At 35.7% G+C, this 23575-nt stretch overlaps 3 protein-coding genes across 5 annotated transcripts; all 3 read left to right on the forward strand.

Moving 5' to 3' along the window:
• The first annotated feature begins 1767 nt into the window (after window positions 1-1767).
• On the forward strand, window positions 1768-7915 carry lcn2 (lipocalin 2). The gene is made up of 7 exons (XM_015381016.1): window positions 1768-1948; window positions 3652-3791; window positions 3987-4063; window positions 6584-6694; window positions 6796-6897; window positions 7189-7220; window positions 7331-7915. Exons 1-6 carry the CDS (start codon window positions 1856-1858, stop codon window positions 7206-7208), a joined length of 543 nt encoding a protein of 180 aa, XP_015236502.1. The 5' UTR covers window positions 1768-1855; the 3' UTR covers window positions 7209-7220; window positions 7331-7915.
• Window positions 7916-9094: 1179 nt separating this feature from the next.
• On the forward strand, window positions 9095-13450 carry LOC107088697 (protein AMBP-like). 3 transcript variants are annotated; one of them, XM_015381021.1, is made up of 7 exons: window positions 9095-9386; window positions 9501-9772; window positions 9851-9927; window positions 11262-11381; window positions 12554-12655; window positions 12925-12974; window positions 13063-13450. In XM_015381021.1, exons 2-7 carry the CDS (start codon window positions 9678-9680, stop codon window positions 13123-13125), a joined length of 507 nt encoding a protein of 168 aa, XP_015236507.1. In that variant the 5' UTR covers window positions 9095-9386; window positions 9501-9677; the 3' UTR covers window positions 13126-13450. The 3 variants fall into 3 exon arrangements, with proteins under 3 accessions (XP_015236507.1, XP_015236504.1, XP_015236506.1); XM_015381018.1 differs by having other exon boundaries at window positions 9627-9772; XM_015381020.1 differs by having other exon boundaries at window positions 9684-9772.
• Window positions 13451-16003: 2553 nt separating this feature from the next.
• LOC107088694 (protein AMBP-like) lies at window positions 16004-23243 on the forward strand. Its single transcript, XM_015381015.1, has 10 exons — window positions 16004-16236; window positions 16626-16768; window positions 18783-18859; window positions 18956-19072; window positions 20279-20380; window positions 20542-20597; window positions 21027-21111; window positions 21207-21374; window positions 21507-21680; window positions 23148-23243. Exons 1-10 carry the CDS (start codon window positions 16117-16119, stop codon window positions 23168-23170), a joined length of 1065 nt encoding a protein of 354 aa, XP_015236501.1. The 5' UTR covers window positions 16004-16116; the 3' UTR covers window positions 23171-23243.
• Window positions 23244-23575: the final 332 nt, after the last annotated feature.

Here is a 23575-nt window from a genome sequence, read left to right on the forward strand (position 1 = left end):
TCACGGTCTAACTTTACCGTCTCTGTAGGAATGTATCCACCTTAAAGACGGTCTGGGCACACGATCCTAAAGCAGAGGAGGCTGTGCTGTTCTGTTCAGAAATGGCACCTTTGGTCAGATTAGTTTTTTTTAGTGAGAGCAGCTCACTCCTGGAACAATGCTCCTCCAAACATCAGGAACATTTCAACGCTTCAGCAAATCAGGGAAACTCTGGTTCCAGAATAATCAGACCTACAGTGACAGCGTTGACCTGTGGTCTATTTTTAACAGTTGATCTGAATAAACTGTTTTATTTTTTTGTATGTGGCCTGCCTTGTTTGTAAACATCAACCTGCCATAGGACTACACAGATGATTATTAGCCTCCTTGGCTAACACTGGCATATTTACATGGGGACTCATGATGTTGACTAAAGGTACCCTATTATGCAAAATTCACATTATAAACAGTGTGCCTTTCTCCACCTCTTAGCTAATGTGTGCTGAAAATAGCATGTTTGAGAAATCATTCCCTTTATGATGTCATTAGGGGAAATAGAATGTCTAGGCTCTGGCATTCCTCTTATGTATTATACCACCAAAGGCTACCTTTACAGACTGACTGGTTGTCATGGATGCAGGTTCTTGGGGCATGGCCTTTGGTAGAATGGGGGTGTGGAAAGCCAATACTTTAATTTTAACCGAACTTTATTGATCTCACAGTGGAGAAAGTTATCTCCACAATTAAACCATTCCCTTGGGGAGCCGTGGGAGTTTAGGGTCTTGCTCAGACAGCCAGAGTTGTAGTCCTTGGGAGTGGGGCTCGAACTCAGAACCTTGGGATTCCGAGCTCTATGCCCTAACCAGACCACCACCGCCCAAAAAAGCAGGGAATCCAGAGGAGGATATTTCTTTCGTAAAGGCTGCCTGCTTAATCTGAGAGGAATTTTCTTTCACAAACAACAAAAAAACATGCGCTGTGTGCCTCATTGTTAATATTTTTTGTTTTCAAATGTAGAATAATGTGGGACATTTCATATGCACCGTGCTATTTCAAATAAATAAATATATATACCTATAAGACCTGATTATATTCAGTTTCTATTAAAAGAAAATAGCTCTATTTCAAAACCGTATTGTATTCTTTTTACAAGGCTGAGAAGCAATTACATTGTTTTTCTTATATTAAATATATAGGCTACTCAGTTCTTTGTAAGATCGTAGAGTATTTTTTATCTTCTCTGTTATTGAATCAGAAAGCTGCCCTTCACTTCATCCATAGTTTTGTGTCTGTCTGATTGGTTTGCTTTCTCTTCATATTGCCTATGAAGAGAAAGCAATTAATGTGTATTTCTCCCTTTCATCAATAGAGGTCCCACTTTCCCTAACTTAAAACCTTTGATTTTCCTCTCTAGAGAAAGACTTTCAGGGGGACAAAAATATCCTGTATATTGTTTTGAAGAATTAGCCATTTCCTTTAAAATTCACACTTAGTCAGCACTGTTTTTCTGCTGCAGATATTTGCGGTTTTGTCCTCCTGATACATCATCTGTTAATGTTGAGAAACAACATCCGTCCTAACTTGTGAGGACAGCAGCTGCGTCTCAGCTGACCTCAGTGAACCACAGCCATGACTGTTTGTTTCTGAGAAGTCAGAGCTGTTTTATAGCTCCAGATTTTAAAACCATATGTTTTTTTTCGTCATTACTTTAACTCCATTGGCTGAAAACCAGGTGGGTGGATCAAAAGTCAAAGCAAATATCAATCCAACCTTTGCCAGCCTCTGTCAGTTTGTTCACCTTAGTCTGCTAGTAGGCTAAGGTCTTGAAAGTTGTTTCAAATATATTCATCTTGCAGCTGTATGTCCTCATAGAACCATGAAGACCAAAGTTCTCTCTGTCGCTATGGTGATGATGTGTGTGATGGTGGTCCAAGCAGTGAAGCCACAAAAAGATTTCAACTTGCAGAAGGTAAAACTCACATCTTGTGTTTTCAGTGATTATTTGATCAATCTTGGAAACAGAATCTACTTTGTGATTATCAGCCACTGATTGGTGACACTAACAAGCTGCTTTTAGTAATAAGGATTGATGTTTAACACATGAGATGTTGAGAGATGCAGAAAGGTGTATCATGTGGTAGAATGATTTCTAATAGAATATTGGCTTGGCTTTATAAGACTATTTCAGATCTTTCAATAATGTCTTTAAAGCTAAATTTTCCACAAATGTTTAAGTAACAAAAAAAGGATGGAAAACGGATGTTATAGTATATTAGACATAGTGGAAGAAACGGTTGTGTTCATCATTAATTTGTTAAGATGTTTTTAAAATGAAGGTATGAAAAGATGCTGTGACAAAATGCTGTAGTCTTTGAGTTTTGTTATGCTGGTGAACGTTTTTCATCATGATCGTAAACAGCTCATGTACGTTAATTTTAGTAAACCGCTATGCCTCCTTATATAGTCAACAGGTTTGCAAATGTTTACCCACCAAACACTATCCTCTCCTAAAAACAGGGAGCTACATTGAGACTTAAGAAATGACATGAGACTTTCATAAATCAGTAAACATTTTTGGCCAGTTTTGAATATTTACACACTTTATTGCTTCCATGTAATCTTCATCTGTAAATGCATGTATTGATCCACTTCTGTCAATACTTCTCTGGAAAACATGTCATGAAAAAACGTTAACGTTTAAACGTGTACATTTATATCGGTGTACCATTAGATGCAACAAACACTACTTTACAGGAAGTAGTAGAGCGATCTCCCCCTACCTAGGGCAACATATGAAGGTGGTTATGCTTAAATTTTGTGACTCGCATGTCTTGAAATTAGTTTGTATTAGTTTTAGCTTATATCGGAATCGGAACTTCAGTGTTTGGAATATCGGCATATCAAATATCGGCAAATATCGGCAAAAAAGGCAATATCATGCATCCCTAATATCTCCCTTATATATATATATATATATATATATATATATATATATATATATATATATATATATATATATATATATATATATATACCTGCAGATCCTCCCTACCAACTCACCCCCAACCCGGTGCTTAAAAACTAATAACTAATGATAGGCAACTGAGACCGACCATAAAGTGAAATAGACCCGAATAAAGTATTTATGAACTAATGTTAAATACTAAATAAAAGATCAAAAACAAGTGCTGAAATTCAACAGTTACATACTGGACTATTTTTTATCAAGAATTTTACAAATGTTGCATGAATCTCTAGGCAATCTCTTAAAAGAAGGAAGCGCAGTAATCTTGACCTCATATTTGGAAAACAAAATGTCTATAAATCATATAAAACTAAGGTTTTTCATATTCCCCCAAGAACTTTTAAAAAGCTTTATATGAAAGTGAGATTTCCATCTCAGAGTATAAGAGTATTGTATTGTATGTTGTCTTTTTATGTTAATCCTTATGGATTTTCCTCTAAAAATATTTCTTAATTTTTTTGTATTTTCCTTTTGCAAAAGATTTAATAATTTCAATGACAATTCAAAGTAGCAAATCTGTTTTCAAAAGGAAAATAAACAAATATAATTTGCACATTTTTCTCTTAAACCCCAACCCTGAAATAAAATCTTCTATCTTTGTCTTGTTTTTCATTTCAAATATTTTTTGTGCTTTAATGTGTGCTAAGTTTGCAGGTAAATGGTACCGAGTTGGCCTCGCCTATGACTCTCCTGGCTTTGAGCGCATGAGAGACAAAGTGAAGATCTCCATGGGGATTGTCTCAGTAATGCCCAGTGGCAATGTCAACCTGACAATGTGGGAAGCACTGTGAGTCCCAATAAATGCTTGGCTGATACATTTAGTCATGACATACAGCCACAACCTTTTATATTCAACCTGACAGCAAGGGAGAGAGATGAGCTGTTCAACTCAACCCTTTTTCATTCCACCTATAGCCTTATTTATAAAAAGTTATACACACTAAAATACAACTACATCTCCCTGTTTCTCTTTTTGCTTCAGAACTGGATTCTGCATGCTTAAATTTTACCAGTATAACAAGACAAACGTGCCTGGACGGTTCACCTACTACAGCACCCGTGAGTATTTTCAGATTTCATCGCGTGACACAAAAACTGACTGTTAAAATGAGAAGAATCATAATCAAGTTTTATTAACAATTAATTAACTGTTACACCAATGATGGATTTCTTTCCAGTGGTACAAGACACAGCAAATGTGTATTATGTCACGCATATAATAAACAGACATAAAAATAAACCTCCATACATGATGTAAAAGTATGTACATTACAAGGACAGATTTAAAAGTATATCCTAAAGGAGTGAGGAGTGTAAAATGCTAAAAGCTTAGAAGTTGACAAGGTGCAATGCATGTGATATACTTATTCAGACTGTGGAGGATGTTCAGCAGCATTGAATAGTCTATGTCTGTGTAGGCATGAGACAAAATCTATAAATATTTGAGGAGTGACTTTTCTTGGATCAGTGACTTCCTCTAGATAGAGAACCTCACATCTGCCCCACTGATCCTCAACCCAGGCATGCCACAGGGTTGTATCCTCAGCCCTTCCTTACTTTCTTCACACACGACTGCTCTCATATCAAACATGGTTTGAAAGGTTGGAGACCATCGGCGTTGGCAGACCCTTTTCACAGGGGCACGTGCCCCATTGTGGATCTGCGGTGCCTGGATATGCCTGGGGCACTGATTTTTTTCTTAATTAATTTTCCGCTTTCACAGCTCTGATCACAAAGCAGAGTTGAGAGAGGAGAACTCTACAAAATAAGCCAGTCACTACTGATTGCAGCTTCGCAAAAATGAAGCTGGCATGGGACGCTACCGTTTACTGTTAAAAAAATTAACATCCAACTCTCCCATCTTTCTGGCCATAATATCCTCACCTCATAGGACCATTACTATCACATCATCATACGATGGGCCCAAATCGAAATGATAAACACAGACATGTATGTATGTATGTATGTAGCTGTGTTTTTTTCAAGTTCATGTTTGCTGATACATATTTAATGAAGATAATTTGTGCCTTCATCAGTAGTAGATTAGAGATATACAGTTAAGTTCACAAGTGGGCCAATTCAATTCTGTTCGGTTCAGGTAGATATTTAATGATGCGGAAAATAACAATCGGATTGCACAATTAATTTATGACGATTTATAATAGTAAGTTTATAATAGTAAATAAGTGCTATGAAATATTTGCTCACGCTTGCATTAATTATCTGGGCCCATGCTTTTTTAAAATAAATAATTGCCCAAAAATTGCCTTGCGCGCTCGCATTTTCTTTGGTGCCCTATTGTGCCCCTGTATAGTGTTGGGTCAGCTGACGATGGCACCATGATGGTTCTCATAAACAACAACTACTACAGAAAAGAGGTTAACAGACTCACACAGTGAGGTTCAAAGAATAACATTATCCTGAGTATCAGCAAGACCAAGGAGGTTTAAGTAGACTACAAGAGGCCCAAGGCAGAGAACTGGCTCTTCTCTGCATACGTGGGGAGGCAGACAATATGGACAACAAAGTTATTCTGCATTCTAGTAACTCCTAGAAAACCAAACAACCGCTCTTTTTAGACGGCTGGAACGGACTAGACTATCTTCTTAGCCTCTTGCATGGTTAGATGTGGTGACAACAGAAAGCATCCTGTGAGTACGTGTGACAGCATACTCTGGGAGCTGCATGGCACAGGAGAGGATGGACTTAGCTCAGGTGGTGAGGACAGCATATCTACTAGAACTGAACTCACCTCAAGCTACGTCAGTCCAGAAAAGGGCCAGATGCATTGCACAGATTCCTGGTCAATGCACTATTGCAACACCTTCATCAGTCAAATGGGACATAAATATTTAATCCCAAAGAAACAGGCTTGAAAAAAGCTGATTTTTCTGGGAAAGATTTTACAAATTCAATCTCCTTTAGCCACACGCCCACATGTTCACACACATGCTCCTGATGGGAATGAAACGGATCATCAGCCCATCTCTTAGACTGCTGGTAGTAGCAGCACACGCTACACCCCTGATGAAAATCATTCCTATCTACATGCTTTATACATAAGCTTTATTTTGTCATTGCAATTTATTTTATTTTATTTATGTCTTTATAATTCCATTAAATGTGACATTTGAATTTAACCCATCACTTAGTGTTTGGCTTTAAGCATCTGGAGAGCAATCTGGGGCTAAGGGTTTTGCTCAGAGAATGAGAGTGGCAGTCTGTGAGGATCAGACTGGGTTTCTAAAGCCTTCTCAGAACATCTACACTCTGCTCTAAGCGCTATGCCACCAAAGTTTTACACATTTTCTTCTAAGGGGTTTTATATTTTGTATTCTATTTATTTTTCTGAGGATGGTTATATTTCCAAAACATGTCTGCAAGGATGTTTTATATTTTCAACAAATGCTTAAAAAATTTTCAGCACATTAATGTATGTGTGCCTTCTAAGTCAGGAGATACATTTTAGTACGTTTTTTATTATGACAATAAAGATTTTTTTTTATTATTCTTAAATCTTATGGTCTTCTTCCAACTGCTGTTAAATTAACAAATTTGTTTGTTTTTTTTTCTTTCCAGGCCATAGCATTGTGAAGGACATCACTGTAGTGGACACAAACTATACTGAATACGCTGTGGTTCTTAAGTACAAGAATTTTAACAGAGAATACACACAGGTGGCTCTTTACGGTGGGTTCCAGAGACATACAGGAAGCAAACATTTATATTTTAATATCTGCGTCACATGTGATGTCATGAGTCAGTGTAGCTCATCCGCTTCTGTATTACAGCTCGCTCACCAAGAACCAGCATAGAAGTGATGCAGAAGTTTAAAGCCTTTGCTTTGTCTCGTGGTTTCCCCCGAACATCTATTTTGAGTCCTCCTCCAGCAGGTAAAAAATTAATATTAAACTTTTTCACTACATATTTTTTATTTCTTTTTTTCTGAAACAGTGAATATGGGTTTTTTATGGCTTTAAACATCAACAGTACATGAAGTAAAGGCTTGAAATATTTTACTCTGTGTAACGAATTAGTATATTATATGACTATCAGTTCCTGGAAATAGGGAAAACATTTTTTCACTTTTTTCATTATATTCAAAGAGTTTTAGTTGTGTGTTAATGGCTGGAAATGTTCTCTTTAAATTTACCCAAATGTTTTTGTTTTTTTGTCATTAACAGAGAACTGTCCAGCATCATGATCTGGACATTAGGTGAGAGTCAATATGATTGATTTTCAAAAGAAAACTAGAAAAAACGTCTCTGTAAATGTCTGTAAAGTTTAAATTAATCGTTTCTTTTCTGTTTTGTTGTTTTTTCTCAGATGAAGCAAATGGAATTTCCTCTGATCTACTATTTTAACTTTAATTGCTTGATAGTTTAGATTGTGTAGAAGCCTGTGGCATGCATGTGTGCAGGACATTTTTTCAGAGAAATATTTCCCTTCTTAAAAACTGTTTTTTTTTTATTCTGAAATGTCTTTTTTAATCTCTCGATGCTTGTTGCACCTTTAAAACACCTTTATTGAATAACTTGAGACTTGCTAAAAACTACTAAAAATGAAATCTTGTTTTGATACTCCTCAGCTCCAGATGCAACTGTCTGCAAACCTTAGATATGCAGAAACTTTCAGGTCACTGAAATGAGGACTAAAATATAACTGCATCTTGCAGATAAAAGTTTTTTGTCATTTCCTTCATGTTCTTTTTTTATTTCCTCAGATGTTATTAACTTTGCGGGTTATTCTTTTACATGATTTTCTCCCATGTTTCTTTTTCTTCCAATGTATATTCTGTATAAGATATCTTTTCTTGAGTTTTGTTCCTTTTTTCATCATGTAAAGGACATCAGATTACCTTATGCATAATAGTGTTAATAAAAGCTCATACACCACTTTAGAAGTTTGAAAGTTTTCAAGACTTATAACAAATAAATACAAAAGGATAATTATATTCTTTGAACATTAATAGTTTGAAGGTAGGGGGCAATTATAGCATAGTATAAGATCCAGTATCTTGGACAACAATTGGAAAACAGTTAAACACCTTTCAAATGTCAAACATCACAGATTTCCTTAAAGCTCTAAGGTGAGATTCACATTATAGAATATATGTTTTTATACTTTAATGGAAGTGAGATACACTTTCGGCTGCATGGGTTTATAAAGGATTCTTTAGCACTATGGAAGAAAAAAAAAAACTATTTAATTGCTCATGTGTGTTTTAAGGCTTTGATCACCACCTCAGGTAGGAGACCGACAGTAAATAGTAACAAGCAGAGGTTAAGTAGGATTGCATTATTAAATGCTGCAAAGAGCCATGCAAAAATCTGGTTTCTCTCACATCTGATTAAAAGGATTTAAAATCACAGCAATGGTTACACTGGAAATTGTATCTGCTAAAAACCATAAGCTTTAATACCTGGTTACACCAATATTACTGGCCCATACCTGCTTGGCAAACATTTTATGAACAAAAGCTTATAGACTGTATTTATAAAGATTATATAAAGAAAAAAAGTTAGAACTGTAAATTTACTGTCATTTTTACTATTTTTTAAGGCTGCACTTTAAAAAAAGATGAAATTGTCCAGAGAGCTGTTCCAAACGAAATTTCTTTTTTTGTTTTACAAAAAAAGAAATTTTAAAAAGAAATTTTTTCTTTTTAAAAAGAAATTTTATTTGTCATTTTGTAAACAAAATGACAAATAAAATCTCTCTAAGACTAAGACTAACACAGAAACATGTTGAAAGGTTAATGAAAGTGGCAGCCAGCCTGAAGAACTTAAATCTAACAACCTTTGCCTCAGTGAGAGCATTAAAAAAAATTTAAAATTTTCATATGACCATGCCGTATTTCATTGTGTACAGGACATAAAGTCAACTAAGCGGTTTGTTGGAATGAGTCACTTTTGTAATCTCAAACTTCATCAAAGTGGATCAATGTGATTCTAGATAAGTGGCAGCCTGTAATGATATTATTACAGATCCACCCGCAGCAGCAGAACAGCCCTTTTCCCCACTAACCAGCTGTTAAAACCTAACAGATATTGATTGGTTACATGTTTGGGGATGGCTTCAAACTCTGAAGTCCAGAGGTTTATTTCTGATTAGTCTGAACAACAAACACTGGAATAGTGATGCTCTGACCTTTGCTCTTTGTCTTTGAAAGCGGGTGGGGAAAATGGGGATTCAAAAAGCAAACATTTGATGGTTAGACCTGAAAAGGCCCAGACTTGGCCAAGGCACATATTTTAGGATGCAAAGGATGGTGCTTCTGCTAATTCTAGTGGTGCTTGTCGGATCAATATGGTCCCTCCAGATGGACCCCGTGATGGGAAAGAGTCCAGTAACAACACAGGAGAACTTTGATTTGAAACAGGTGGGTGTGGATTATAGTAAGTAATTATTTGCTTCTGCTCTTTGTTAATGTATTATCATTTCAGAATATTTTTTGACCGTATGATTTTTTTTCCCTTTTCTTTTTTTTTAACAGCCAGTTTATTTAAAATAGATTTTCTTTGTGTTATTAACCACCTCTGTGAAAACTTTTTACATTTGCCACATCAGTTCTCCTGCAGATGGCCTAGATGTAGAGCAAGGTTGTGTATCTTCCTTTCAGTTTACAGGACGGTGGTTTGAAATAGCTGTGGTGTCTACATGTCCTTACTACATGCAGCGCAAACAGAGAAACCCTACCATTGTGGCGCTGGAAGTGAATCATGTCCCTCCTCAGGAAAACTTTACAATGACAGCATCCACCTTCAGGTCAGGCTCCTGACTTTTGTGTTGATATACTGTATCATTGTTAAGCTTTTTGTATGATCTGTACTGTTTCTTTTTCAGTAATGGCACATGTAGGGAGACATTGACAGATTTTAGTTTGACCAGCACTCCAGGGCGATTCTTTCACCATGTTGCAAGTAGGTCCCTCTGCATACCTTCCCCTACAGCCTTTTTATGTCATGTTAAGTGGGTTAAAAAGATTTTACAAAGCAGAGCATACAAACATTTGTTCTAACATTAAATAAATGTTAGAACATAGTTCAACATAGTCCAAGCTTTCTTAATCAAGTAAACAAAGATGAAGCCAAAATGGGAAAAAAAAAAAAATGCCTGTGTAAAATTCAGAACAACCAAAGCTTCTAAGCTTACACCCTTTTAGCCACAATAAATATCAAATGTCTGATTTTACGAGTCTCACATTATTACTGAACATTTTTAACCATTCAGCTTGATTCAACCAATTATTGTGTGCAGACTCTAGTTTTGCATCAGGCTTAAGTTTGGACTTTGCAGGTTCATGTTAAAACCTTTCAGGATTTCTGGAGTTGATTTCCAGCGTTGCCTCAGCTCCTTCTGCTGTCTGTGACTCAGACAAGGCTCATCTTTAGCTGCTCAATATATAGTCTCACGTTTGACCCTGGAAGATTTTGGTTATTTAACTTATTTCTTTATTGACTCTACTGCTCCAAGGTGCTCTAATCCTGTGACTATAAAACAGACCTGGATCACACCACTGATTTGAAAAATTTCTGCTGCTATCATGTGTGTTGGGATTTCATGCAACATGTTTAAATTTTTTCCTAAACTCTTAAGCTTCATTCACATGCAGGCAGCTATTCAACCCTAAGTTGTTCTGCCCTGTTCGTTTTATAAAGAAGAGTATTTTCATTCCAACTAAATTATACTTCTTCAGGCTTTTTCTACTAAAATATCTCAACTTATTACCTGGGATGTGTGGAATATGAGATATGGCTCTTGGGATATTTCTTTGAGATTGATCTGACCATAGAATAATCTTGGAGGGAGGTCCTTTACCTAATTTCCTTTTAGGATTAATAAAATATTTTTGTACTGAACTCAACTGAATTTTTCTTCTAAGGTGCCTCTGAATAATGATTAACTTAAGATACAGATGTTTTTTCCTTACTTGCCACAAGGTACAGAAATTTGGCATTTATGAGTTGTAACATCTACTTTCTCTCCTAAAGACGAGGTAAACATTGGGGTGTTCTTATATATTTACACGCAGCTTTTTCTTTTTCATTTTGCCTTCATTGTTCAACTGATAACAGTTTGTAATGTGCTTTTTGCTTTAGTAAATTTGAAGCTAGAATAAATAATTGTAGACCTCATGTTTTTCTTAGGTTCTTAAAATGTGCAGTCCTACCACTGAAAGAGGTTGCACTATCCTTTAGCTAATTATTTTTGTGAAGCGGTACCAGTGGTATGAAATGTAACCTCCCCTCTGCAGGATTTGGAGCAGATGTCGATTCCTTCGTCGTTCACACCAACTATAATGAATACGCTCTGTTGCTGCAGCTGAGCACAGAGAAACCATCAGGAAATCAAACCACCATAGTCAAGCTTTACAGTAAGTCACTGACTTCTGCGCAAAGCTCAGACCTAACTCAGACCTATTTTACCGACATGTTTCTTCTAACAGATTGTGACTGGAATCTGATCTAGAACATGCTGAGGTAGTTACAGCTTAGGGTGATGGTTAGAAGATCTTCCAAACTACAAGAAAGCAAATTTGCAAAGATAAATCATCAATAAAACCCAGAAAAAAATTAAAAACCTTGCACAGTAATTATAGGAAATATTGCTGTAATTCCAGTGAAGACTTCATGGATTATTGAGCATGTTGTGGATTTTTTGTTGTTGATCAATTCAAAGTTTACCAACAATTATTTTGCTGTTTTAGTGGGGTATGTTTTGCACTATTACCTGCAGCTAAATATTCCGTCATATGGAAAGAGCTTTTGTGCTGTCTAGCAGTATTCTTTATAACAAACTATGTTAAATGTAGCTATTTTGCACACAACATACCTAAATTTATGTTTGGTTTATGCTATATTTAACCACAATGTCTACTTTTGTAAATAAATTTAGGCAGAAACAAGCTAATAACAGGACCCTCTAGGCAGGAGACATGAGTCTTTAAACTATTTCTAGTCTCCTTTGTTAAAGTCAGAGGTGTCAAAAGTATACATTTTTCTTCCTCAAGTAGAAGTAGAAACCCTACTGTTCAAAAACACTTTTGTTGAAGTTAAGAGTTTTAACTTAAGCTTTTTACTCAAGAAAAAGTGTTCAAGTATCTTTTTTCAAAACTTCTTAAATTATAAAAGTAAAGGAAAAAACATTTAAGGGCCACTTTACCCAATTAAAGGAAAATTCTTTCTACAATTCTGGATGGTAACTTCCTTACAATAATTTTTTTTTAGTTTTATAACTAATGGCAACAGTTTCAAATTTAACTTTGCATCACCTTGAAAAACTATTTATGTTGGTATGTGGGACCACAAGTTGGCACAATCACAATCACAAAGAAATTAATTGTCTGATTGTTTTTTATCATTTTCATCTTTTTTTTTATTTCAACAGACCATAACGAAAATCAACTTAAATGAGATTAAAAAATAATTACTCCTGTGAAGTATAGATAGCCAACAATTCTACTTAAGTAAGGTAACAAAATGTTTGTACTTTGTTACTTGACACCTCTGGTTGAAAGAGAAAGACAATAAACGGTTTCTTTCTCAGGTCGAACTGTAAGCGTTAATCTTCCTGTTCTGGAAAAATTTAAAGAACTCATCAGACATCATGGACTGAGTGAAGATGCTATTATCATAAATCAACATGAAGGTATTCTTGACACTTAGTTCCCTTTTCAACTGTTTTTAGTTACATTGTACACTGTTACATTGAAAGATATTGCATGAATTAATAACGATGAAAGCTATGCATTTTGTGCTATACTGCTTATATTCTATGTTTTAGTTTTTCTCTGTATTCTAGTTAACTCAGATTTGTTGAAGCATTCATTGCATTTTTTTTCTAATTTTGTCTTAAAGGTAAGAATGAAAGGCCAATATTTCTGTTCAATAAGGTTTAATTTATTTTTGTTTTCCCAGGGGACTGTTTTCCAGGTGAACAATGGAAGGAGGCAGCTACCAGCCATCAGGTAGTTGCATCATGGATCATTATGTGACACACTCTTAATCCAGTAATTATCAATAACAGGTGCGTTTCTGTTGTTTTTGTTTCTGTAGGTTTTTGTTCATGAAAACTCCAAACTGAATATTTCTGCAAAGGAGAACCAAGGTGATGTCTGATCAGGTGACAAATGGGTCAGTGGTAGAAATTTGCCACATTGGTTCACATTTGACCGGGATGTTAGAGACTCTACATGAAACACAGCAGCAGGAGGAAAAGAACAATGATGAACAACCTAACGAGTAAAAGCCATTAACTACATTTTTACTGATAATGGAGTGCAGTCTTTCAATTTCTCTGTTTTCTTTTTTATAACAAAGTCTGTATCTTATCTTCAGAAAGCGTTTTTCTTTACTTTAGATTTTCAAATGCTTTCCACAGTGAGAACGCAGTGAAGCAGCTGATTTTGTTTGCAACAGGACACAGTTAACTTTTTATTTTCATTATTTTCTCAGTTTCTTGTTTTATTTTTTGTCATTTTTTGTTTTTTATCAATATAGGATTTACATTTTTTTTACTTTATTTTGTCTTTCTTTGTATCTTTTTAATGATATGATTATATATGTATGTATGTATTTACTTTGTATGTCTGTAACTTTTTAAACAACTCAATGGTTGTCTTGAATTGAAACGCATAACGATTATGTGTAGTCATATAAGGTAATATTTGGTGTTTTTGCAGTGAAATGAATAAAAGGATGTTTTCATGTTAAGATGACCATTAGGATTTTATTCACCAGATATAAGAATTGTTTTAACACTTCAGAAGAACTAAATATAAAAAAGGTTTGCCTACAATAATAAAGAACTATTAGTTTGAAAATTCATTTATCTATTTATTGCTGCATTAATACAATGTCTTATGAAACAAGTTTTTTGTTACTTATAATATATGCTTTCCCTCTTTGTGGAAACTTTGAATCTTTTTTTAAAATGTAACATAACTCACTATCTCTTGTTCTGTGGAGATAATTGGATAAAGCTGAACACACAGAATGATGGTGCAGCTGGCAGATGTGAAGATCACAGCAACTGTGAAGATGAGTTTCATTGAAGAAGATGGCATTATCATTTCTTGGTGGAATTTTAGATTATGTTATATATGGTTTGCAGGAGCAAAGACAGTCATGCATTGCCTGGCATGTGTGCTGGTCAGCTGATGTCAAAAGCAACAGATATGAGAAAATACTTCATCCTGTAATGTGTTGCATGAATAATTGTAATGAATAGCCATCAGAGAAAATTTAAAATTTAACGCATGCAAAGATTTTTATATATATATATATATATATATATATATATATATATATATATATATATATATATATATATCTTTTTACTCCTTATTGCCTAACACACCATATAAACAATCTTCACTTGAATTTTAATCAATTTAGTCAATTCTAATCAATCTCATAATAAATCGTGATTTAACTGCGTGTCACTTTTCACTAATGATAAAGAAAAAAAATATTGATTGAATATATTATTGATTTATACTGTAGTTTTAAAATATAAGTGTGAGCAATAAAATGTTTTGCATCTTTTCCGATTACAACCACAAACTTCAGTGTGTTCAGAAATTTAAGCTGACAAAAGTCATGCATGTTCTTTTGTTTGTAATGTTATACCGTTAAATATTTTATAGAGAGAGTATGACAAAACTTAAAAGGACATTAAATGAGTTTGGCGGAGCTGCAGAGATAAAAAAAAAAAAATTCTGGTGGTAGAGCTTCTTAATAGAACAACTACCGGTATTAGCTATACGCTCAACTAACCTGGCCTATGAAAAATGGTGACCGCTGATAAAATAAATCATCAAGTCCTATTTTCTGCTTACCATGTAGGCAACAGAAAACATGTGAAAGAAAGATTGTACTGTGTAGTTTTTATTAACTTTTTATTTATTAAAAAAAAGATAAAGTGAAGCATGGACATAAGACTTTCTGACATTACTGCATCAATACACCCTACCAGCATAATAACACACACTGGCAGCATCTGGCTACCAGAGGTGTTTTTTCTTTTTTTTTTCTTAGCAGGGAAAAGAGAGCTGAAGGAATAGAAAGGCATGCAACACTTTTCAGATTTCTTTAAACCATTTGAGAATCAATCATATACCCCATCACAATTATCTGAATCTTTGTGTAATTCCACACCTCCACCATCTAAATACATACAGAGAAGTTTCATGTTGCCTCATGATAAAATGCAAGAGTTCCAGGGATGTGATTATTAGTTTGCGTTTCTGTAACACTGAAGCAAAGTAAACATTTCAAAAGGCAGTGATCAAAGGTACAAAAGTATGCTGGGTGCTTTTAATTTGACTTGATCAGCATTCTCCCTTTTTGATCAGCAGGAGGTGCTGTAACTTCTGGAAACAAGCCTATCTAGGCGCCTGAAAAGCTGAAGCCATTATCTAGAAATGATTTCATGTTAAACTGCATCAGACCAACTCATGTAGATCTCTTTTTCATTTGAAACCTTTTAGTAAAAAACAAAAGCAAAATGTTTCCTTGCAATTTTAGGAACAACAATGATGTATGGATGAATCAGGCCACTTTCTGCTTATATTCATGCTAGATGATTCTTTAAATCTACTGGCTTTATTCTGCAATCATTTTTTCCCATAGGAGAACTAACTAACATAATATATCAATAGTTCTTGGAGATTGTCTAGCCAAACTGTGAAAATACACTAGGAAATGCAGGAATATTTTTGGGGGGCCAAATAAATCTATGCTTTCATGCAAAATCCAGCCACGTATGTAAGCATAGATTCATAATAATCCTCATAGACATGACCTCCCTGTTTCTTTTATTAATAAATGTATTGATCTGCCAATATTGCAGCAGCTCTGAAGTCCAATGTTTGAGTGGTTCACAGCCCGTGCTGGTAAATCAAACTAAAACTGAGATAAACACAAAGACAGAACTTTGCTCCTTTACATGTTTGTGTGTTTTTGGAAGCTGGGCTGTGGGAGTGATTATGCTCGCAGTCCTTTACAGGTCAATGTTTAGACTCGTTCTCATCAGTCCAGAGAAGGTGTCACTCTGTTGTACTCTTAAAGGACAAGGTTAGAGATAAGTGGACACAAAGTTCTGACAAGATGAAGAGATTTGTGGTTCTGGGGACTTTGCTGGTGTTGGGATGTATAAACTGTCTCCAGGGGCTCCCAGTTCTCCCAGATCCTCTGTACAACACACAGGAGAACTTTGATCTGACCAAGGTAAGAAAAAAACACTGTTTAGTTTCGCAAGACTGTTCATCTGTAACGTAGCTGATAGCAATAATACGGTTAATTATAAAAGTGAAAAACAAGGAGGCAGATTTATCTCAAATTGTTTTGTGTCATTTTTAGTTTTTTTGCTCTAAATAATATGTGAGGAATTAAAGGATAATTTGATCCTTCAAATTCGAGAGCAAAACAATAAAGGCAATAAAAATGTTACTGCTAAATATTAAAGATAGAAAGCGAAGAGCAAAAAAAGAATACATGAATGATTTATGTTTTGGTTTGCAGTATAGAAATATAGAAGTCTTCACAATAACTTATCTGAATGTTGATTTTCTAGTAGTAAGTTGTTTTATTGTATGTCTATTGACTCTTCCTGACAGTTTTTGGGAACATGGCACGATGTTGCAAAGGCGAGCACAAGTCCCTACATGCAGCGCCTCAAGGGAGACCTGGCTATTGGCAAACTAGTGCTGCAGAAAGGCACTATGGAAGGAAAGCTCAAAATGACCCGAACTGTACTCAGGTTGGACTCAAAATACCTATCTCTAACTAAAGGGCAAAAGTACCTGATGATATTACCCAATTCATGGGTCAGCAAAAAAAAAAAGAAAACAACAACTTTTATTTACATGTGTTTGTATAATTATTTTTCAAGGGATTTGGAAATGTTACTTAAAAATATAAGAAGTTGGAAAAATACATACCGTATACGTTATCAGTAATAAGAAATATTTTAAAACATCTAAATAGTTGCATCATTTACGTATATTGATCCAGATTTTTTTTTTTACCTGTGCTTGATATTTGAGGTCAAATTCACTGATCAAACAAGGCTTTCATAACCTCAAAGAGTAATGCAGCCAAAAATGACTGTGAAAAAGGTTTAGATTAGTGAAAATGATAAGGATTAAATCATCTGGCTTCTAAGAATAATTTTATGGGGTTTTTTTTCCAATCTATCCAAATACGCTTGAATGTTACCGATGAAAAACAAACAAAAACAAACAAAAAAATTGTGATCAAGGTGAGAGCAGATGAGTGTAACCGGTTTATAGCAGTCACTGGTTTAAAAGAGTTGAACAACTTACTTACAGGGCTTTTCAAAAGTTTTAACAACCTTTACATTTTTTCAAAGGTCAGCACATTATAGCCACACACTTTAATGGATTTAATTAGTATTTCTGGAATGAAAAATCTGCAGTACATCAGTAATTATCACACTTGGGCCAATACTTTATACAACCAACTCTCGCCATCACTCAACCTAATTAAAGGCTTTTGGAGTCTCTGTCTGTCAGCCTTGCACATCAAGGGCCCATAAACTCCTTATTTAAAATAGATTAAACTCTTTCTGATTTTATGTAACTTGAAATGTCATTTAACTTTTTAAAAAGATTTAGATCTGGACTTTTACCTGGCCATTCTGACACACGTGTCAGTTGTAACCATTTCATTTGTAGCTTTAGTTTAGATATCTGCAACCTGCAGCTCCATAGCTACATCTGACTCTTGGCCAAATGAAACAAAGAACTAATGTACTAAGAAAGAAAATACCTGTCTTAGAAGCTTTAGTGTTTTTTATAAAGAGTATTTGAATTGCAATTTCACAGCAGAATGACATTGAAAGAATAAAAAAAAGTTTCTTTTAATTTGCTTGGAAATTATGTTATTATCATTTACTTACATTAAATAATATCCATAGGAGAAAATTAGTGCTTTAGCTTTATTAATCATTTTATGTTTTTCTTTATTTTAAAAGCTTAAAATGCAAATATACTGATGGTTGCTTAAGATGGCAACAGATTCCCCATGTTAGATATTTAACAAAAAAAAGGATATGCTTTATTAAAAAGTCATGTAAAATTTTGTGGTTCTCAACAACTTGTATTTGGCCGGACTCAGGGCAAAATGGTTCTTTGGATATGATCGGCTGTAGACCCCTGCTCTAGTTGTATGTTAAGGGTCCATGCCTGCTGAATGATGGGCAGCCATCCCAGTCTCAAGTCTGTTGCAGCCTGCAACATTTTACCTTCAGGATCTTCCAGTTTTTAGCTCCATCTACTCTGAACAGTTGTCCTATCTGGTTTTTAAAGCACTTCTTAAGGATATCATTTGTTCTAGATATCATTAAGGATGATCAGATTGTTGGGGGCTGAATACAAAAATATAATGTATAACAATACATCATTCTTTGCATCTACTTAAAAAGTGATTTATATTTATATTATATGTTGTGCAATCACTAGGGTTGTCAAAAGCATTGACACTCTGAAAAGGATCGATACTCAAACGCTGAATCCAGATACAATACTAACTTGGCATGGAATACTAAACGCAAATGTTGTTTGCACATTTTTTCTATTGTTAATTTTAGATTTCTAGGTTATTTGCACATTAAAACAATACTACCTCAAATAACCAAAAAAATATTGTGAAGTTCTGTTATATTTGGGTTGTTTTATATTTATTTGTACCTTTATTTAACGAATAGAATCTCTGTATCAAGTGTCACTTGAATTAAACTGTACTGTGATTAGACAGGGAACATGTAAAGAGAGGACTGGAGATTATGAGTTGACTTCCACACCAGGACGATTTTTCTACCATGTTGCAAGTATGTTCATTAATGTTGGCTTCCTCACTTTAATCTAATGTTATGAAGATTACAACAGCAAATAAATCTTGGGGGATGTTTTCTTACACCCTGCAGAGTGGGGGGCCGATGTGGATGCTTATGTGGTTCACACCAATTACGAAGAGTACGCCATAATGATCATGATCAAGCAGAGGTCGACGGGGGATAAGTGCATCTCACTCAAGCTTTACAGTGAGTGTTAATCTCAATTTCTTTTGTAAAACTGAACAGGGAAATTATCAACTCACTTTCAACCTAACACTGTTCAGTAACATAAGGCAATCATGAACTAAATGTTTGAAACTCTTGTGGTATATTTTAACACTGCTTTTAAGCAACATGTATCAGTAAAGAAATAACCAAACCATATGTCACACGTTGGTGTTTATAATACCTGAAGGAAGAACCATTGAAGTTCACTCTGGACAGGTTCCAGGTCCATCACAGAACAAAGTACCATACATGCACTGTCAAATCTCAGCGCTATTGATAGAAACTAAATAATATTTTATTGATAGGTTTGAACTGCGGAAGGATAGCAGTGTATCCAAAAAAAGAATCAATGTATCTAAGAGGAGCACATGTTAATATACAACAAGGCCCCAGGTCGGGATTTGAACAGGAAAAAAGGAAAAATCCTGAAAACTGCTCCACCATGCAGCAGGAAAAGATGCAGTCTTAAAACAAGAGAAAGCAGAAATAAGCAGTAATAAATCTATTAAATTAAACTAAAAAAATTTCTCTGAGTGCTGATCAAAACAGAATATGCAGGAAAATAAGAGAGGAAAACAGACTGGATGAAAGAAGGAAAAAATAAAACTCAAAACAGAAGATAAAATAAAAGAATCTTAATAGAAACAATATATAACTCTAAATAACTGACATAACAGAAGCCCCCCATATGAGAAGACCCATCTAATTTTGGTAGCAAAAAGAAGTACAGCACCTCAAACCCTATTGAGTATGGATGAATATCTGTGATGCTTTGGGCCTGTTTCTCTTCCAAATGCTCGAAGACCATTGTTTAGAGCTGTTTAAAAGAAATTGGATGTTTTAAAAATAGAGATCTGTCCTCTGATAGATAAAGATCCAAACTGTAGCCACATCAGGACAGATGGTTCAGAAAAGACTAAATAAACCATATTTAATGGTGATCGCAATCACCTAATAAACAAAAGTAGATATAAATCCTTCAGAAGGCTCAAGGATTGTGATGAGGATAAAGATGATAAGAATGGAACCAAGATTCTGGGTGATCTTGAGAAATTGTCCATATAGGATTGATCAATTATGTTTCTCTCAATGCTTTAATCCTGTGGGATATGTGCGAGATTTGACAGCGGGGAGCTAATAATAGTGGTTTAGGGATTTTTATAAATATTTTTCTGTTCTCTGTAGGTCGAACAAGGACTGTGAGACCCTCTGTGCTCGAGGACTTCAAGACACTGGTCAGGGAACAAGGAATGGGGGATGACACCATTTTCATTAGAAAGGACAAAGGTGGATGAACAGAGCTGCATGCAGTCACATGTTAAAGACTTCTCTGCGGTTGTTAAAAAGGCGGCATATTTTTTCTTAAATTTCAATACCTCAGACATCCCAACATGTATTATTAATTAAGCACATGCTGTCTCTAAAGTGTCCATTTTGTCTGTGTGCAGGTGACTGTGTTCCCGGAGAACAGGTGGAGGCTCCAACAACTCAGCCTGAGCCTAAGGTAGATTCATTAATTCTGAACTTTATGGTTAAAAACAGATCCCTACATCCACTGAATTAAAAGATGCATGACCTTTTTATTTTAGTCTCTGACATAAACCAGACAAAACATATAGGGTCAGAGATAACATCAGAGAGAGCATAATGTTAGAGATTGAACTACCAAATACTGCAAAACGGGAGAATAGAGATTAAATGATGAAAGGGGTCCCTATGTCCTCCAGCAGTCTAAGCCTATAGCAGCATAAATGCAGAAAATACATAGCTCAGGTTAACCTAAGTATTTTGGATGAGAAAAAACATAACATATAATGTTTATACACACCTTCTACTGTTTATAAAAACATTTTATTTTCCGCTTTGTTTTAATATTATTAATTGGGTTCGGATAGATTTGCCATCACCGACAGAGTTTTTTCTCTCCATGCAGCGAGTGAGAAGAAATGTGGTCCCCTCTTTGCCACCTCAGGATATAGAGGGCTCTGGTGACGATACACCGCTGTTCAATGGAACCGGTAAGAGATGAGCTACAAAGAAAGCATAATTTTATTACCCAATGCTGTAATACTTTTTGTTTCTAGTCAGGCACTCTCTCTGTCTCTCTCCACAGAGGCATGTAAGGCCGTACCAGACACAGGACCCTGTTTTGGGATGCATGACCGGTACTACTACAACTCTTCCTCAATGGGCTGTGAGCTGTTCAAGTATGGTGGCTGTTTGGGCAATCAAAACAACTTCAAAACTGAGAGAGAGTGTCTGCAGAGATGTCGCACAGAGGGTGAGGAGGAGATAAAATATTTTCCATAGAATGCAACATTAGCATTGGGCCAATAGGGAGAAAGTGACTGATGAATTATATACGTACCTTAATGATGCTTCAGTCAGGATTCATCTTTTGATTTTTATTTAGCTGTGTGCCGTCTGCCCATGGCTCCTGTTCCCTGCACGGGCCAGCCAGCTATCTGGGCTTTTGACCCCAGCTCTGGAGTCTGCATGCCCTACAAATCGGGCTTCTGTCAGTCCAACGCCAACAAGTTCTACACTAAGTCAGAGTGTGAGGAGTACTGTGGAGTGGTGAGGAACGGTAAGGCAGTCCAGGAAACCTAACAAAGTACATTGCTCAAAAAAATAAAGGGAACAAATAAATAAAAAAATAAATCTTCAATCACATCTAACTTGTGTGGAATTAAACTATCCACTTAGGAAGCAACACTGATTGACAATCAATTTCACAGGTTGTTGTGCAAATGGAATAAACAACAGGTGGAAATTATTGGCAATTAGCAAGAGACTCTCAATTAAGGAGTTGATCTGCAGGTGGGGACCACAGATCACTCCTCAGTACCTATGCTTTCTGGGGGATGTTTTGGTCAGTTTGGAATATCGATGGTTCTTTCACATTCATGGTAGCAAGAGACAGACTCTACGCACAACAACACAAGCGTCTCAGGTAGTGCAGCTCATCCAGGATGGCACACGAAAGTGAGCTGTGGCAAGAGAGTTTGCTGTGTTTATCCGCGTAGTGTCCAGAGACTGGAGGTGCTACCAGGAGAAAGGCCAGTACACCAGAAGATGTGGAGGAGGCCGTAGGAGGGTAAAACCCAGCAGCAGCACCGCTACCTCTGCCTTTGTGCAAGGAGGAACAGAAGGAACACTGCCAGAGCCTTGCAAAATGACCAGCAGCAGACCACAAATGTACATGTGTCTGCACAAACAATTAGAAATTCACTCCTTGAGGATGGTATGAGGGCCCGACATCCACAGGACGCTTAGCATGTGCAAGAGACCACTAGGATTGGCAAATTCACCACTGGCCCCCTGTGCTCCTCACAGGTGAAAGCAGGTTCATACTGAGCATGTGACAGTCTGGAGACAACGCGGAGAGCGATCTGCTGCCTGATACATCCTTCAGCACAATCAGTTTGGTTGTGGGTCATTAACTGTGTGGAGTGGCAATTCTTTGGAGGGCCACACAGCCCACAATGTGTTCGTCAGATGTAGCATGTCTGCCATTAGGTACTGATACGAGATCATCAAACCTCCTTGTAAGAACATATGATGGTTGGCCCTGGGTTCCTCCTAATGCAAGACAATTCTAGACATCATGCAGATGGAGTCTGTGAGCAGTTCCTGTAAGAGAAGGGCATTTAAGCTATTTTTAAGAACATATCATCAAAGTTGGATCAGCCTGTGTCTTTTTCCACTTTCATTTTGTGTGACTCAAAATCCAGGCTTTGGTTGGTTAATATATTTGATTTCCATTGAGGATTTCTCTGTCATTTTGTTGTCAGCACATTCAACTTTGTATGGAACAACATATTCAATTATATTATTTCATTCTTTCAGATCTAGGATGTGTTATGTGTTCCCTGTTGCACATTTTCTATTAGAAAAAGTAGAAAATGTTATTCTCTGAACAGTTTGGCAGAATTTGTATTCTGTAATTACCACCACAACTAAAACCAAGTCAGACTGTAGAGTTTGTATGTCTGTAGAGTCTGTATGTCAAAAGCCTTTTTCAGAATATTGATTTTATTTCTTTTTTGTGCAGATGACCTGCTGATGTCAAACTGAATGAAGCGAGGAAGCTCTGCTGCTCTCCAGAACAAAAAGAAATCAAAAATCAGCATCAAACAAGGTCAAACATTAAAAAAAAACATCTTGGAGAATCAAGACTACTGTTAAGTCGTAAAAGCTGCCAATAAAAAAGTCAACTTTTGTTTTTATTGGTATTTCTGTTTGTCCATGCAGAATTTAAAGATATAGAGTTTAATTCAAATGAGCATTTTATACATGTTTAATAGAGCAAGACATAATGCTGTTTCAAAAAGATAATCAGACATTTAAAAACATGTTTAATTTTGTTCACTTTATATGCTCCCTTGTGTCTTTTGCATTTTGCTACTAGTTCCTTCATTAACCAAAAGTAGTGTTTTTAATCCTTATTTTTATCTAAATAGGATTATATTCTGCTCACAG

The sequence above is a fragment of the Cyprinodon variegatus genome, unplaced genomic scaffold (assembly GCF_000732505.1).
Source record: "Cyprinodon variegatus isolate N-32 unplaced genomic scaffold, C_variegatus-1.0 Scaffold227, whole genome shotgun sequence".
Taxonomy (NCBI): domain Eukaryota; kingdom Metazoa; phylum Chordata; class Actinopteri; order Cyprinodontiformes; family Cyprinodontidae; genus Cyprinodon; species Cyprinodon variegatus.